This window comes from Malurus melanocephalus, unplaced genomic scaffold, assembly GCF_030028575.1.
Source record: "Malurus melanocephalus ecotype Western Australia unplaced genomic scaffold, MMel_1.1 scaffold_157, whole genome shotgun sequence".
NCBI classification, from domain to species: domain Eukaryota; kingdom Metazoa; phylum Chordata; class Aves; order Passeriformes; family Maluridae; genus Malurus; species Malurus melanocephalus.
This window is the reverse complement of record NW_026623389.1, coordinates 1,358,855-1,374,685: the sequence shown is the minus strand read 5'-3', so window position 1 is coordinate 1,374,685 and position 15,831 is coordinate 1,358,855. Positions and strand designations below refer to the sequence as shown.

The window sequence follows — 15,831 nt, the reverse complement described above, 5'->3', positions numbered from 1 at the left end:
GAGTTGCACAAAATTTTTGAAGGTCCAGCATACTTAAAAAAAGCACTTGAGGCATAGCAGCTCTGTATTTGCAAAACACTTTGGCATGTTCATCCAGAAAAATCACATACCCTCACCATGACAAAACTTGAGAAATTTCAATGCCAAAACTACAAACTTCAGAAATGCACTTTGGCCTACAAATTGTAGAGGTTTGCAATAGTGTTCAATAGCTGCAAGAATTCATTGGGCTGAAAATACTAACAATGCTGTTGGCTAAGATTTATGGTCAGGAAACAAAAGCTGTCAACTACAATCTTTAGTGCCTAAAACTCAAGACATTAAACTGAAGCCAATTAAGCACCTTAAAGAAAATGGCTGAGTCTTAGTATTTGACTATGAATTTTATGGGAGAGTAGTAGAGGAGGAGACAACAAGCAGATGCTAACCAAGTAACCAATCTTGAGGAAAATGCTTCAGTATTTTTATTTAGTAGTTCCAAAATATTGATACATTCATGATGAGAGTAATTATAGAACTCTGTTTCAGATGTTGAGAGTAGARCAAATAACTCTAATCCAGATGGGGCTGAAATTCTTAACCAAGGAGAAGACAAAAGATGTCACTCCCACATTCCACTATTGGCAATTTTCTCATTAAAGGTAAGCACTGCCCTGTACCAAGGACCAAAAAGAAGTATCAAAGGGCAACTTCCAGCAAAGAAATCTGAAGGATGGAGAGAAATGCTTCCTGCCTGCCTGAAACCATCGCCTTGTTCTGCTTTAACCTTAAGCATATTTCTTTTGCCAGAGCTCTGACTGCTCACACATAGCATTAAAAATGCTAAAATCTGTGGGTAACAAATCAGGTAGCATCCACCTGCATATTGGTGACACTGTSTCTAAAATACTTGTTTTGAATCTGCCTAGGAGTTGCCTTCAGAGGTCAGAAGACAGCGGATTCTTGTGAGTCAGGTATTTAGAGACCAAGGAATAGAAAAGTAGTTTTCCACCACTCAACTCTTCCAACTTAAGCATATTGTATTCTATGTGCTTTTCATTCAGTGAGAAAACAGTTAACTCCTAGTTAGCAATTTCAAAACAGCCCAGGAAACCCAGAGCATCTTCCCCCCTCACTTTCAGTATGATGGTTTTGAAAGCATTCTGATCAGAATTAAGACAGCACAAAGTCAGTTAATAGTRGAACAGGTATTAGCCTCCATCTAGCTTCCCATAAATGTACCCCAATTCCTCTGTGTTGGTCAAAGGTCTGAACATTTGATCCACTAGTCATGAATGGTATCAATTACTCACAGGCTTGTTTCATATACTATCAAAAACTTACCAGGTAATTACAGATTTGTGAATGAAGTCATTTAAGGTCTCCAGAACTTATAAACAAACAAAAAGACTGAACCCCAAGAATCTCAATATACTACTCAGAGGTGAATATATACAAAGTATATCCATGCATTTATTTCTTAAGCATTATTTTTAAGTTTTCTGAATTGAAGAGTACCGGTAAAGGCTTAATTCAATATCACTATAAAATGAAACAACTAAACCCAACAAGCCACAAACCAAATAATATGAGGTAAAATCAAATTATTTCAAAGTTAGGATTTGTATAATCAAAATTATCTATGTAACTTCATCCAAAAGTTTTTGGCAATGCTCCCGAGCTGATATTATCACAGAGGTTTCCACATGCTAGAAAAGCAGACAAAATTAATTGCTTAGGTTAGCTGAAGTTTGGCAACTACAGAATTTCAATGCATATAATCACTAAAAAAGTGTGAACTCCTTGTAAACACTGTCTCTTCAAAGAATAAACAGAATTACGTAGAAACGTATTTCAACAGCAGCTAGATCTTTTGCCTATCAAGGAGTCCGCAGTATATTCTGTAAAAGTCTCASATTCTGAAGTGTAAAAAATACTAAATGAGCTAAAGAAGAAGGTTTTTCAGTTTCTATGAATAATTCTGTAAGAGTTTCATATGCAAGAGTAAACTCGGCATCTATTTCTGCTATAAACCTTGTGGAATGTCAATAACTGGCTCTGATATGACACACACACCCAAGAAGATTCTACCATGTGCATTTTATCAGTTCATACTTGGGGGAGAAAGCTATTTATGGTGCCTATCTGCTGGGTAGTAATTTTTTTTTTTTTTTGCATGTGTGATTATCTGGAAAGAAAAGATTCATCTCTGTCTATGTGTATGCATGCATATACTTATTCACCTACAGATACACAACCTGCAAGTTAGCACATGTCTTYGTTTAAAGAACAATCAACTACAGCAGGCATTAGGAAGGGAAAAAACAGTACGAATGAGAGCCAGCACGAAGACAAATCTGTTTGCAAGCACTGGCCTGTACTGCCTACTCTAGTTCAAGTCACAKCACAAGACAGTAGTTGGGACTACAGAACAGGAAAAGATCAGTCTTGAAGATCTTATCTTATTATGGTCATCTCATAACCGTAATACTGGTACAGCACTGTGAGCCATCATGCTTAGGGGGGCCTGAAAAACACTGAAAYCTCAAATTCCTTCTTTTGTACAAACAGGACACACAATAAAGAAAAAAGAGAAAACCAAACAATCCTAGAGAAAGGTACTTCTCTCTGCTTATTAATGTTTGAATTCTGAATTCAAATATAAAATCAATTTATTTTGAAAGCAATTATGTATTAGGATGAATGGTATCCACTATTGCAGTTAGTCAGCTAAATATTAGAAAATTCATTGTGGATTCCCCAACGTTCATGTTTGTTCAGAAGGATTGGCAAAATCATACACCCGTGTATAGACACAGCACTGAGTTCAATCATTTCTTACCAGAGAACATTCACCTCTGTTTCTTAGCTCTGTTTTCAGACATGGAAGACCAGTACATCATTTACTGCACTGACACTTGCAGCTTCCTGAAACAAGGGACATGCTTCACTTTGTTAAGAGATACTGCCTCACCAACAGGGRGTGGAGGGGTGTTTGTAAAATTTCTTAGGGTGCAGTTTCACGGCTGTGTGTCAGATCCGTCAAATCGTCAGATCTCAACCCAAATCCGTCAGATCTGTCCCTCCATTCTGACAGCRTGTATGTAGCTGATAACTGACACTACTGAAAAATCCCTTTTYCTGCCCAAGTTACTTTTCAAATAGATGTGCCTCTGGAACCAGCTCATTATAAGGCCTTAGAAAGGACAGGAGAGGGTGAGACTATTTCAGCCTAATCTCGGGGTGCAGTTTAATGAAATTCAGAAGTTGATTTAGTAAACACACTGTTTAAATTAAACTGCCACTGCAGGTATTAGTTTACCCAAACATACAGCTTCTGCAAAAGCAAGGAAGGGGCAGTAGGTGGCTGCATAAGTCACACGGATCCAAATGAAAACTTACCTGGAAAAAGGTAAGCGCTTTTGAATAGGATCACTGCCACAATGCAGTATCCTGCAAGCCACAGAACACCTGGTTTGGCAGGTGGAAAAGTACGGCCCACAAGTAGCAAGAGTACTTAACCGATTCAAAGTGCTGGCTTTGGCATTTGTGCTTCCATACACCAGGGCTTGATTAAAGGCAATCCTCCAGCTGCTGGTGTAGCAACTCTATCCTTTCCAACTACACTAGTTTTCTCCTCTTACCCTATAGTCACTATGTGCCTCTATTTTTCACTTTTTCTCTTCTTACTCTTCACAAACTTGATTTGTTTCAATGAGTTTAAGAGTGCTAGTGACTCAAATAAGGAAAACTACTGCGCACCATTATTCTTCCTGAACAGCAGACACAGTAGCAGTTAAAACTGAGAACTAGCTGCCTTTTTTTATATAAAAACTAGATTGATTTTGACTATGTTAGAATACCCATTATGCAGATCTGAACAGGYCAGCTCAGCTTACTAAACTGACTTGCAACACTCTGCAAAATCAACCTGTCATTACTTACTCCTCCACCTTATTACCTTCCTGACGACATTATTTTTGCCCATAACTTTGTTCTTGAGCAGAAGATTAATAAAAATGATGAAAAATAGTGGGGAAATGCAACAAATCTTCTAGAAATGTCAGCAATAAATACTGTCCTAACTTCTATAATTTTGAGGCTGGTTTAAAAATTCTTTTTCTGGGGATGCTGCATGATGCCAGGCTTTTAACCAAATTGTTGAGAGGCATCAAGTCAGATTTTGTACAGAAACAAACACGTCAGCCCTCACACAGACTAGTCAGAGTAACACTGAAGAGTCTCAAGATAGTGTGAATTAGGGCACAGCTCCACAGTATGAATTCTCAGGAGGCAGACTCTTCTCTGTGAGAGAGAGTCCCTCAAGGCACTTCCCAAACCAGCTTCACTGCTAGATGAAAATCTAATGGAGAACTCCATCCTCACAAGCATACATGGGTATCAAAAAGCAATTTTAGCATCAGACATAGGGTGACACACAGAGCTCCAATTCTAGGATGAATATTCTTTAATCTACATAGCATATCCAAATCAGACCAGAATGCACCAATTTGCACAAAAGTCTAAAGTAAGAACAGTATCTAAAAACATCAAGGTGAAAAATAATTAAATGGCAACTTTTAAACCTGTAATCTGACTGAAGATGACTTAACCTTTAAATGGAAACATAGGTAGGACTGAAAGACAACTTTGGAAAACATTACGCGCCACCCCCACTTTACCAGCTGAGATTTAGAAACACAGACATTAAACGTGGTTTTTACTCCCATTTCAAAGAGATTCTTTTTTAACGGCTTATTAGGTTTCCCACTGACCTATTTCCARTTCTGTTAATGTGTATATATTCTACAAAGATACCGTTTTTGTACTTGGTGAACCCTTCATTTCCTACAGCAAAATTCTCATGATTTTACAGCAGTCTACCAGTTTCAAGTGGAAGAAAGCTGAAATCTTATTTCCAGATATACCAACCAATTTCCCTTCGGCTACAGAGTTATGCCTACTTTCATATTCTACATGGATTTTCTAAGAAAAAAAAATGTCACTAACAGCTCACAAACGCAACTCCTAGATCTTCATTTAGTGACTTCACATGAGCAAAAACAGTACTTCTTGCCAGTGAAATTCTACGGGCAATAGCAGAAGAAGGAGCTTTTGAGTAGAGATGAATTGAAATTTTTCAGGAATAGTGGCACATGTCAACTACGTTTATAACGGATGATGGAATTAGGCACTTAAATAAGTATGTAYTTTTGGGGCAAAAAGGTTTAAAGCTGCCTTGCAATTCTTTCTTTTTATTCTAGGTGAATGAATATTAATTCTGCGGCAGTTTAATGATGAGAAAGAACCACCTGTCAAAACCAACACATATAGGGCCACTTCTTCCATCTCTCCCAGATCATTGAATAGTTTTTACCATCATAACATAGTACTGAGTTTACTTGCTTTATTCTTATTGCTGCAACACCTTAAGAATTAAATTTCCCTTTACATACTCCACAGTACTGTACTCCACAGTATATTGTGCAAACAAGCAGCATAATTTCTGAATTGTTCCTCTTCACTATCTCATGTAAAGCAAGTTTTTAGAAGAAAAATTATTTCCTTTATGACTGACAGGAATAAGGCCCACAGAAAGGCACTGCGGTCAAGTTAAGTGACTGAATATCAGGTTTTACACTCCTAAATACCATTTTTTTATTCCGCAAAAATTTACTTTCAAATAATTCCCTACTAAATTATGAACAGTTCGATTAAATTTCAGTAATGAGTTTATTATGAAGAACAATTACTACACTCAGATAATTAAGTACACGCATGTATTTTCAAAGGGTGTCAGAAGTGTAGTTAAAACACAAAATGATACTAAAATAACAGAATTTACCATAGTTTGACTGGAGTAAAAATTTTAAGGTGAAATATGCAGCCACATCTTCCTTACACAAAATTTTTAACCGAAATCAATTTATTTGTTCAAGGAACAATTTATTGTAACAAATTTCTTTTCATATCCACACTATGGCATCAACATAGCACTCATACTGCAAAATTACTTTATATTAAGCACTTCTTATATACATTATATACTTCTTATATACATTCTGCTTCAGCATTTATACCATAATCATGATTCTAAGTAGCCAGAAAAACTCAAGAAAGCTAATTATGTAAAAAGCCATCATAGAAAATATCAACTAAGGAACTTACTGTTCGTCTTTTGAGATTTTAAACTACTTTTGAGTGATCTGGGTTCTGTTTGAGTTTTAGGTTGGCTTTTTTTATTACTGCTTTACCTTTTCAATAATACCATATTGCCTAAGCAATTTCCATCAGAATCATCAAGGAATATAGGTATTTTTTTTCAAATACCATGTGCAACCCATTGCCAGCTTGTGGGTTAACAGATTATTAACAAGTTTTCCTGCTTTGCTTTACTTTTTTATCTCCTATACTGCTACTTCATGAAATTGATTTTATCATAAGCAACAAAATTGCCACTGGCTGGTTTTCAACAGATTTCTTCCCCATCCCTCTTCTCTCAGAGAGCTGCTGCATTCCTTGCTCTCATCCTCCTCCATTATCTGCCCACTTTCCTTTGGGTGCCATGTCCARAAAGCGGGGGAGAGGGCAGCAGATTCCCTAWAACATTTGAAACACCCATGGAGTAATTAGCTGAATTTGTTCCAGCTAGCACATGGTTCTGCTGCCTTTTGAAATGTTTAACAGTGCTGGTCCATGTTCCTTTGTGTAAACAGAAYTCGAATGTCTCTATTTTGCTCACCACCAATTAGACAAGTGTTCCATCTCTGAAACCTCTGTCCATCTGCCAGCAAGTTTTGAACTAATGTAACTTCAGGGACTATCAGTAACAAAGAAAGGAAACTTACTTCATTAGAAGAGCAAGGTGAAAACATTTTTCCAGGCAAAGTGCTATCGCACATACAAAGTAAACTAAGACCCCAAATGTTTTCCTCCAATTTTTGAGAGACTGATTTCTGGGTACTTAAAACAACAGTAATAAGATTTTCATAGTAAGCACAAGCTTAAAGCTGGGCTTTCATGTTAGATGCACTGATAAAAGAGTTTTAAGATCAGTAAGTTACATAGTATTTTAAAAATACTGTAAACCTGCAGATGTAAAGCTATTTCCTAATGGTCAATCAGGCTATTTCCTCAGAGAGCCATAAAAAKAGAGGCTACAATTGCAGAGGAAGGGGAATTCTTTAATGACTGCAAGCAAATTCTAATACTACTAAATACTAATCTAACTACCTTTTTCTTTTTTTTAAAGCATGCGCATTTTTCAGGTGCTGCAGACACCAAGGAATGGTGTGTGGGAAAACTCCAGAAATATCTGACTTCTCCAAAATCCTCTAAAATAATGTTCTTTCTCCTTATCTTCAATATCTGCATCTGTGCAAAAATCATTGGTAAATAGAAAAGAGGTCTCTTTTATGCTTATGAATGTATTTTGCATTTCAGCCTTGGTAATTCTCATGGAGATAGGCATGATAATTTCTTGCATTAGAAATGAAAGACATGAGGCCTAATATGCTGATCACTACCAAACTGTATTTCAGCAAAAGGTGACAGGCTGTACTCATAGAAGACAATACAGTACAAATGAACTAGGTAATACAACTGAACAACAAAACAGGAACTCACTTGAGAGTAAGACATTAAAAAGGCTGATCGGCCTTGATGGTAAATTTGAATCAATTTTTCCTCCACYGTGGCTTCAAAACTGATCCTAACACTGAAGCTCTGACACCTCCACTAGATAAGTAGGTACCTTCTGTCTCATATAAATAAAATGTATGCTTAAAATATCCCCATGCTATCCAGGTATGCAGAAAGTTTTCAACCTTCATTCCTGAGCAGAAACTACATTGTGTCAATTTTATCTTTGTTTATCCTTAGCAGTACTTCATCATGCTTAAGAGATCYTTACAACAGCCAAATTCTGATGTCAGCACAGCAGTGTGAATACAGTTCATTAGCTTACTGCAGCTGCAAAGCCAGCAAACACACACTGCTTTGACTGACACCTATAATAAGAGTGTGTTTTAGATTTCTAGGTAACAACGGTGATTAACAAGGTAGTGCAGTCTGGGGAAAAAGCCCTCAGACAAGAAGAATGTTTAACACAGACAGGGTAGTAGACAGAAGTTTGGTTTCATTAACTACCAAAATGGCTATAATACATACTGTGAACCAAGGAGYTTCTCATTACTTTGTCTGTTGTTTTTCACAGCAGAAGATGCACATTGATATGAAGCAGACAAAACAGCATGAATTGATTCAAGTAGACATGGAGGAAAAGTAACCACAGATATGTCTGATTTTCCTTTCCATCAATCATCTCCGTATTACTGTCTGCAAGGTCGCTGGTATAAGACATTAACACTTCCTTTATGAGTCTTTGAGCACAACTAAGGTTCCTGCTTTTTTTTTGCAAACTAAAGCATACAAGCTCCTTGTAAGAATGCAATGTGTCACAGATTTTGTATCCAAACTTTATTTAAAATACCCACATTATACCACAAAAACACATACTGACTTCCATATCCACGTAAAGTGATGATATGATTAAATCATATCGCTTATACTGAAGACAACAACAGAAGAGCTCTGGTCTGCCGCAGGCTTCCAGCACAGCCCAAAGTAATACTTAGCCTCCAGCAGTTGTTTCCGTTTTAGAAGAGGGGGACAAACTGAAAAATTTGTAATTTACTACCTGTCATTTGGAATTTTTTATGCTTTAATCAAAACATCTTATTCATCTCTCTTCCAAAGTAAATAATCCTGTACTTTTCAAACTTCYAATCAGTCTTTGTAATAGTAATGTTAATACAGTACTTAGTAAGTGATTACACACATTAAAAAGAAAGACCACAACKAAAAACTTGAAGCCCCTTACTTGGTTCAGTTCACATTAAAAAAACTTGTTCCAGAGTTAGTCAAGGCTGTTTGGTAGAGAAGCATATTGCCCAAAAAACATGTTTCTTATTTACTGAAGATGGGTATAACTGAAGGAAAATTCTTGCAGAAAAGGAATATGCTATGCTGTATTTTGTGGTAAAGTCTGAAGATTTGCATGCCAGCCTCCCACCTATTATGAAGTCTCTATACAATGCTTGTTAAACAGCCTAAAACACAGTTTTCACAGAAAACATTAGCCATTTTCTGGCTTTTTAAGGAGAGATGATGAGGCCTGATTTACAAAAGCCCTGGGCATTTAGAAATGTACCTGAAATCAAAGAAGCTTGCAGTCTGAACATGTAAAGTTCAACAGAAGTCACAATTTAGAAATACCAAATCAGGCACATGAAGCCCGCTCTTTTTTCTGGTATTGGGGTTTGTTTTCTTCCTTTTCAGCAACTCTTCAGCTCCCCATCTCTTAACTACGATTAAAATCATGCTGTCACCTCACAAAAAAAAAGCATTAGCATAAAATTAAAAATTCTTTGAGGTTTATAGCAGAATAAATGAGAGCATAAAGACTTCTGAGCTAGTCTGTCCATTTCAGTGGTCAGACATCAGAAGTTATAATTTCTAACACAGTAACCTCTTGGGTTCCCCCTACTTTTAAATGGGGGCTTTTTTTCTTTCACAATACATTTATCTTAGTGTTGCTGGGAAACCATTAGAATAATATTGTACATGTGAAATTGCCATTAATTACTGACACACTCGTAACAAAAGAAAATTATYAGATACAAAACAAAGGGTGTCATCATCAATCAGTTTGAAATTCAGTAACATCTGGGTGAACTTGGTAGGCCTACAATGTCTATTCCTCTAAGGACTGACAAAATTGGGACACTTCCAAAGCAAYTGGTTAATATTCCATTGGAAAAAAATCAGAACACAATTTCTTCTTCTCTGACTAGTGGCCTGTCCCAGTTAATGAAAAACTTGATTGTTACAAGACTCAAACTAATTAAAAAGATTAAACTATGAGCAAAATCAAATTAAAAATTTGGCTTTAGGCTTACGTGGCCAGCAATAGCTMAAGAACATTGCAACTGCAGTCTGCAGTTAAATACAATTAATGGAAGTTTTCAAATTGTTAGAATAATTAACTGGATGATTTTTGCACCCTGGCTATATGACCTCCACAAAATTACTTATAATTCTTAAATATAAACATGTAAACACATGCAAGTCACCCATGTCATCTAAGTCTTGCCAGCAAAGCGCATTTATTAGTTAATATACTATCCAATCCACTTAATACATACCTATCTTTTCCCCTCAAACATACCAAATTCTTKTGGGTGACACAAGAGAAAACAGATTTTCTTCTACCAGATGATATTTTATTTTGTAATTGTTGGTACTCTTGTTTAAAATAGCTACCCAGGTTAAAGCCAGGTCAGATCAAAGGTCCATCTAACTACACAATCTCAGAGAGTGGCCATTAACTTATGCAGAAATATCAGAGTTAGTAAAGACTAACTTTTTTYCCTCTCACATAAGAACAGCCTACTKCAAAAAAATTAAGTAGTAACAAGCAACCTTTCTCAATTTTAACATTAAGTAAGATGCTTAAAACACACCTGTGCATGATATGACAAATTATTAGCATTAACTATTTTCAGTGGTATGAAGAAAAATGACACAACAGACCAAAGGCACCAACACCTAATAATGAGAGGAATATGCAGAAAGACAATGGAAAGAAGGAGAGAGAGTGAGTGTTTCATTCTGGCACAAATACATATCAGATAACTAAGAAACACCAAGCGACAAGATAGGGCAGACTTCAAGGGACACCTTAAGTGCTAACTTCTCCACACCATYAGAAGCTAGGCCTTCGGGTAGAATGGCAGCAGGAGAATTGGATAGGATGAAAGGGTGTGGGGGGCACTGAAATCAAAAGCAACTTTCACAGCAAATGACTTGCCAAACTGTCATAATGGAAAAAGAAACAAGACTATTGGACTGACTGAAAACAAAAGGGCAATCACTCCCCCATAAAACCTAAACCCCCACAAAACAAAACCCAGAATCCTAACCCAGCTATGACAAAGAACTGCATCTCCCTCACTAAATTCTAACCTACAAAATTTAATTTCACAGAAACATATTTAAATGCTGTCCTAACCCTGTGTTAAAAATCTCCATGCTGAAATCAATTTATCACTTCTTTTCCTTTGAAAAGTTTCAGAACCAGTTTTTWTACTTTCGTTTATTTAGTGTCTGATTAAATGTGGCTTTTATAGATTTTATGAATTAGTGTTGCTTACACTTGTATCTATGGGTAAAATAAAATGCTGCCCTATAAATATTTTTTCACAGACTTGCCTTACACTTTACCAAATTGTACAGTTTTTAGTACAAAGTTGTATCTGAACTCATCATCATGCTTTATTTCTTTTAAAAACCCTAGTGATAGTTTACAGAAACAATGTAAATGTTCCCATCTCTATCTCAATAGAAAACATTTGCTAACTTCCACATTCAAATCGACTCTGAAATTCCTTCAATATTCTAACGTAGGACCATCACAAAAAGAAGTTGTTTTTTCCCCTATGCCAGCCCAATAATTTGTAAATAGATTTCATGATAAATTACACAAGAAAATAGTTCAGGTTAAAACTAAAATAGTTGTGGGGGGTGGGTGCTCTGTTGTTGGTTGATTTGGGTTTTTTTCCCTGCTAAGTTTTAACCCGGATCTGTCAAACCCCTTACATTTTGGCACGCAGCAAAACAAAATGCTGGTAAAGAGGATTCAGAACAGAGGCTGGGACGAGCACATGAGAGCCCCATATATTCTGGTGGCAGTTGTGGCTTTGCCTGTAAGGGCTGTTTACTTCAGCCACTGAGAAAATCAGTCCCTATGCATTTTGGATTGATGGGGTTGCTTGTAATATATCTGACAATTAAGTGCACTACTATTAATCTTATTCATAATGACTAAAATGTTTTATATACATAACATTTAAATATTCTCTTGTGATCAACGTTACATCTGATATTTAATAGTTTACTGACAGCAGTATACAAGTCTGGAGTTTAACAAGGCAGTAAAATACAATCAATTTTGAAAAAATTCAATAGTCATAAAGAAGCTCCGCAGATGCCAAGTTTCTAAAACTTCTTTCAACCTTCAACTATCTTATGGAAAGAAACATAACATTGCTAACACAATTGCTCTCAAGTTTTATTTAGTTTCTGGCAAGATTCTGGAACTGAAGGAGGGCTATTTTGTATTAGAACTGTTTCTTTTCGGTTCATTCTATCATTTATCTAAGCCAAAGTTACCACCCCTCTTCACAACCCTTACCCAAATTGCCAAGCATCTGACTTGCAGCCCTGAAACCAAATCAAACTACCTATCTTGAACATCTGCCCTGCAAAGACAAAGACTGACCTAAGAAAAAAAAAAAAAAGTATTTTGTAGTCAAAAATACAGCAAAGCTCAACACRGCTACATGCTAGCTGCCTAGTCTGGTTAAATTTAATTAGATCTATTGAACGAATACTTGACCCCAGGCACAGCGCACCAGTTAAAATCACGTCTACAGCTGAAATTATACATCACATACAGTCCCACTCAAGGATTATACTGATGGTTTGGTGCATTCTAACRCACCAGAAGCTACCTTTGACTCCATTAAGCACCTGAACTTGTGTTTCATTTACCATACATATGCAATCCTGAGGCATTTCCTTTATACATCCCTCAAAAGATGCTTGTTAATTTTTAAATTCTCAATATTTACATTTTCAGGACAGTGATAAAGTTATCATACAGATAAAACACTTCCTAAGTATYTGGCCTACATTTTATTACCCATAACACCAAGTAGAAGGAGGGAAAGGATATGAAAACATTCTTTTAAAAAGTCTTTGGCACAAAATTTGCTGCTCAGGCACTCTGGGACAGGTGCCCAGAATGTCTCGAGTTCCAATAATAAGAACAGCTTTCATTAGGAGAAGAGATCTGGACACAAAAATACAGATGCGATATCAGAAAATTTGCTAATAAGGACACAAATTTGTAACCAATTAAGTTGACCATGACTTCAAAAAGCTAAAAGCAAAAAAATTTGCAGGAACTGACCCACAGTCTGGTGGCCAAAACACTAAGTTGCACATGCACTTTCTGTAAGAAACATCTTCTTAAGAACATCTTAGGCTGATGCATGACCAAGAAGACAAAAAAAAAAATCTACAGTTTCAAGAACTGATTCATGCCTGAGTTTGTACATTCTGCTAAAGCTGGCTTTTATCATTAAGTCATATTTAAAGTTCTGGAAAGCTATCTTTTGAAGAAAATTTGAAGAAATTGAACAAAACTTTTTCAAGCACTTCCATCCCAAGCACATTATAATGTTCTACATGCCAAAATSAATTTGCTTTCATAAACTACATTGATATAAAGAAACATGGACTTCATAAGGAACATTTATGTTATACAAACTCATAAAAGGAAAAATATTAGTTGGTTTGTTCTAGAATGTACAATACTTCCCATTTTCTTGATGCTTCAGTAAAGCGAATATCTGATGGAAAAAATGCTTTAACTTGGGTAAAATAGAACCAATACACTAAGAAAAAACTTTCTCTGTAATTTCAGTGGTGATAGGTGCACAAGCAAAAGTATTTTTTGCCATTTAAAATTAGTCTTAAATCTTTTGGCTGTCTGAATATTATATCAATAACTCATTAAAAGATGACAGGAAACAAAAAGCCTGCTCTTAGCCTGAAAATTATGTCTAATACACACATGTGAATTCAGCAAAATATTTACATGATTTTGAAGTTTTATTGTTCCTGTTATATAGGAATGACACAGCTCACCATGCCAAGTCCGCCAACTGGGACAAAATAAAATACCTGTTTCAAGGATCACCTCAAAACTGCATTCCTCTACATTCCACAGACTTTGATCCAAAGTACCTGCCTAAACAATCACRACTCCAGAATCTTCTCCTGTAACTGAAAATATTCCACTGTAGCTTTGAAAATACTAGGCTGGACTTGTCCATTCAATAATTTTCAAAATTGTAAATGGACAATAAGGCTCATTTTCAAAAWAAACCCACTGACATGTGCCTTGCTGCTTAAAAAGCGAAGCACAAAACCCATRTTCTCTTCACATTAATAGCTAAGAAAACTTTTCAATGCACTAACTGACTAGCCAAGACCGTGATTTCTATTTTTCAGTCTTTGTGGGGTCACTGCTGTAATGGGAAACGGATCATAAGATGACAAAATATTTCCAATCAGTAAAAATAATTACTACCTCTCCATCCTGGACCAAATCCSAGGTTACAAAAACCTTTGGTCCAAAGACCATGGTTTTAACAAACGAGCTGTGTCAATATTTGATCAATGCTCAACTTAATTCTCTATTTTCAGCATGAACTTAAGAAATAATACTACTGTATCACAGTAGTATTTCATTGTTTTCCAGTGGAAAAAGGGATTAACAAAATTTAAAAAAGAGAGTTTCAATTTACAGTCCCYCAGGATGCCGTTTAAGCAGAGAAGATACTTTCCTAACAATCCCTTTTGTTTTTAAAAAGTTAGCAATTTTATCAGTTATACTAAATGGGAAAGGAATGGTATGTATTACCCTAAATTGTAAAATCTGAGGCAAGTTTCACATTTGAAACAATTTCAAAATTCCATTCATTAACTCCAAAATTTAAGCTTTTTTTTTCAAATTGTGTTCTTTTCAATCAAGAACACCCTTTACTACATCTACTTGTTTTCCCTGCCCAACTATACTTTCTTARACTGTCAGAACCCACAAAAACCACCCAGCTTGACAAAAAAAATTTGCTAAAGTATCCTGCAATTGTTACTTATCACTCCACTTCAGATCTTCCTTCTCAACTGCGGATATTGTTTCATGTACAAATTAGCAGTTAATGTATCAATTCTGGCATTGAACGAACTCACTAGAGAGCCATCATGAATTACAAAAGTGAGTCCTCCTCTTTTAATGAAAAGCAACGAAGTCATATTCCCATAGAGGTCTGCAGGCAAGGAGAACAACGAAACTCTGGCAGTTCTCTATTCCAGTGATAAAATGTTTACCTTTACAAGCAAAAGTTGCAGGGAAGGGGCTGGTGGTCAGAATTGCTCACCTTTAACCGTTTAACAACCTCATCGTTGGTAATTTTATCCGTAATCTCCTTCACTCCAGGAGGGTAGTAGATGATTTTACCGTCGGCAGCAGGTTTTGGTTGGGTAGCAGGGAAGTCCATCCTGGCGCTGCTGGTTATAAACTTTCCTTCTCCACAGTCCTCTACCGGCCTCTATCGGTCAGAAAACAAAAGTTCAGCAGAATGGAAACGACTTTCTAACCCTCTTTTTCCATTCCTCACCCTCAATTCGCCGAAGGCCCCGGCTATCGCCCCGCCGGCCGCGCCCCCCAGCGCTGCCCCCGCCGCATCCCGGCGGGAGTGAGGCCCGGCCCGCCGCCGCTCCCCGCGACTCGGGCCCCTCCGCTCCCCTCCRGCGCCTCCTTTCATTGCGGGGCTGCTCCAGCCCAACACTGATAGTTCGCAGCCGACGATTTTACAATGAAATTTGGGGCCCAATCGAGGGAAACCCCGCGGCCGAGGGCCCCTTACGGCCCGGGGGATGGGTCGGGGCGCCGTTCCCGGCCCCGGGGGGTGGTTCGGAGCCTACACACCGGCCCCGGAGCCAGGAGACGAGGCCTAAACAGTTAGGCCTCAAAACTATCGGAAGGCAGAGAAGCCAACAGGAGAGGGGGAGGGAGGGAGGAAGGGAGGGAGGCGGCGGCGAGCGCAAACAAAACCCCCCCGCGACCCCTCGGCCCCCACAGAGCCCCCCACCCGCCCTCCCGCGCCGCCAGGAGCCCCCCCGGGGAGGGGGCCCGGCCGCTCGCCACTTTCTATTTGTTCC

General features: G+C 37.5%; 1 protein-coding gene across 3 annotated transcripts in view; it reads right to left on the bottom strand.

Annotated features, from left to right (window-relative positions):
* The window catches only part of PDS5A (PDS5 cohesin associated factor A), a 71,886-nt gene that overhangs the window by 55,637 nt on the left and 418 nt on the right, over nt 1-15,831 (bottom strand). For all 3 annotated transcript variants that reach the window (XM_057371791.1, XM_057371793.1, XM_057371792.1), the window contains exon 2: nt 15,048-15,218. In XM_057371791.1, coding sequence (XP_057227774.1) covers nt 15,048-15,218 — 171 coding nt within the window. The remainder of the gene's footprint in view (nt 1-15,047; nt 15,219-15,831) is intronic.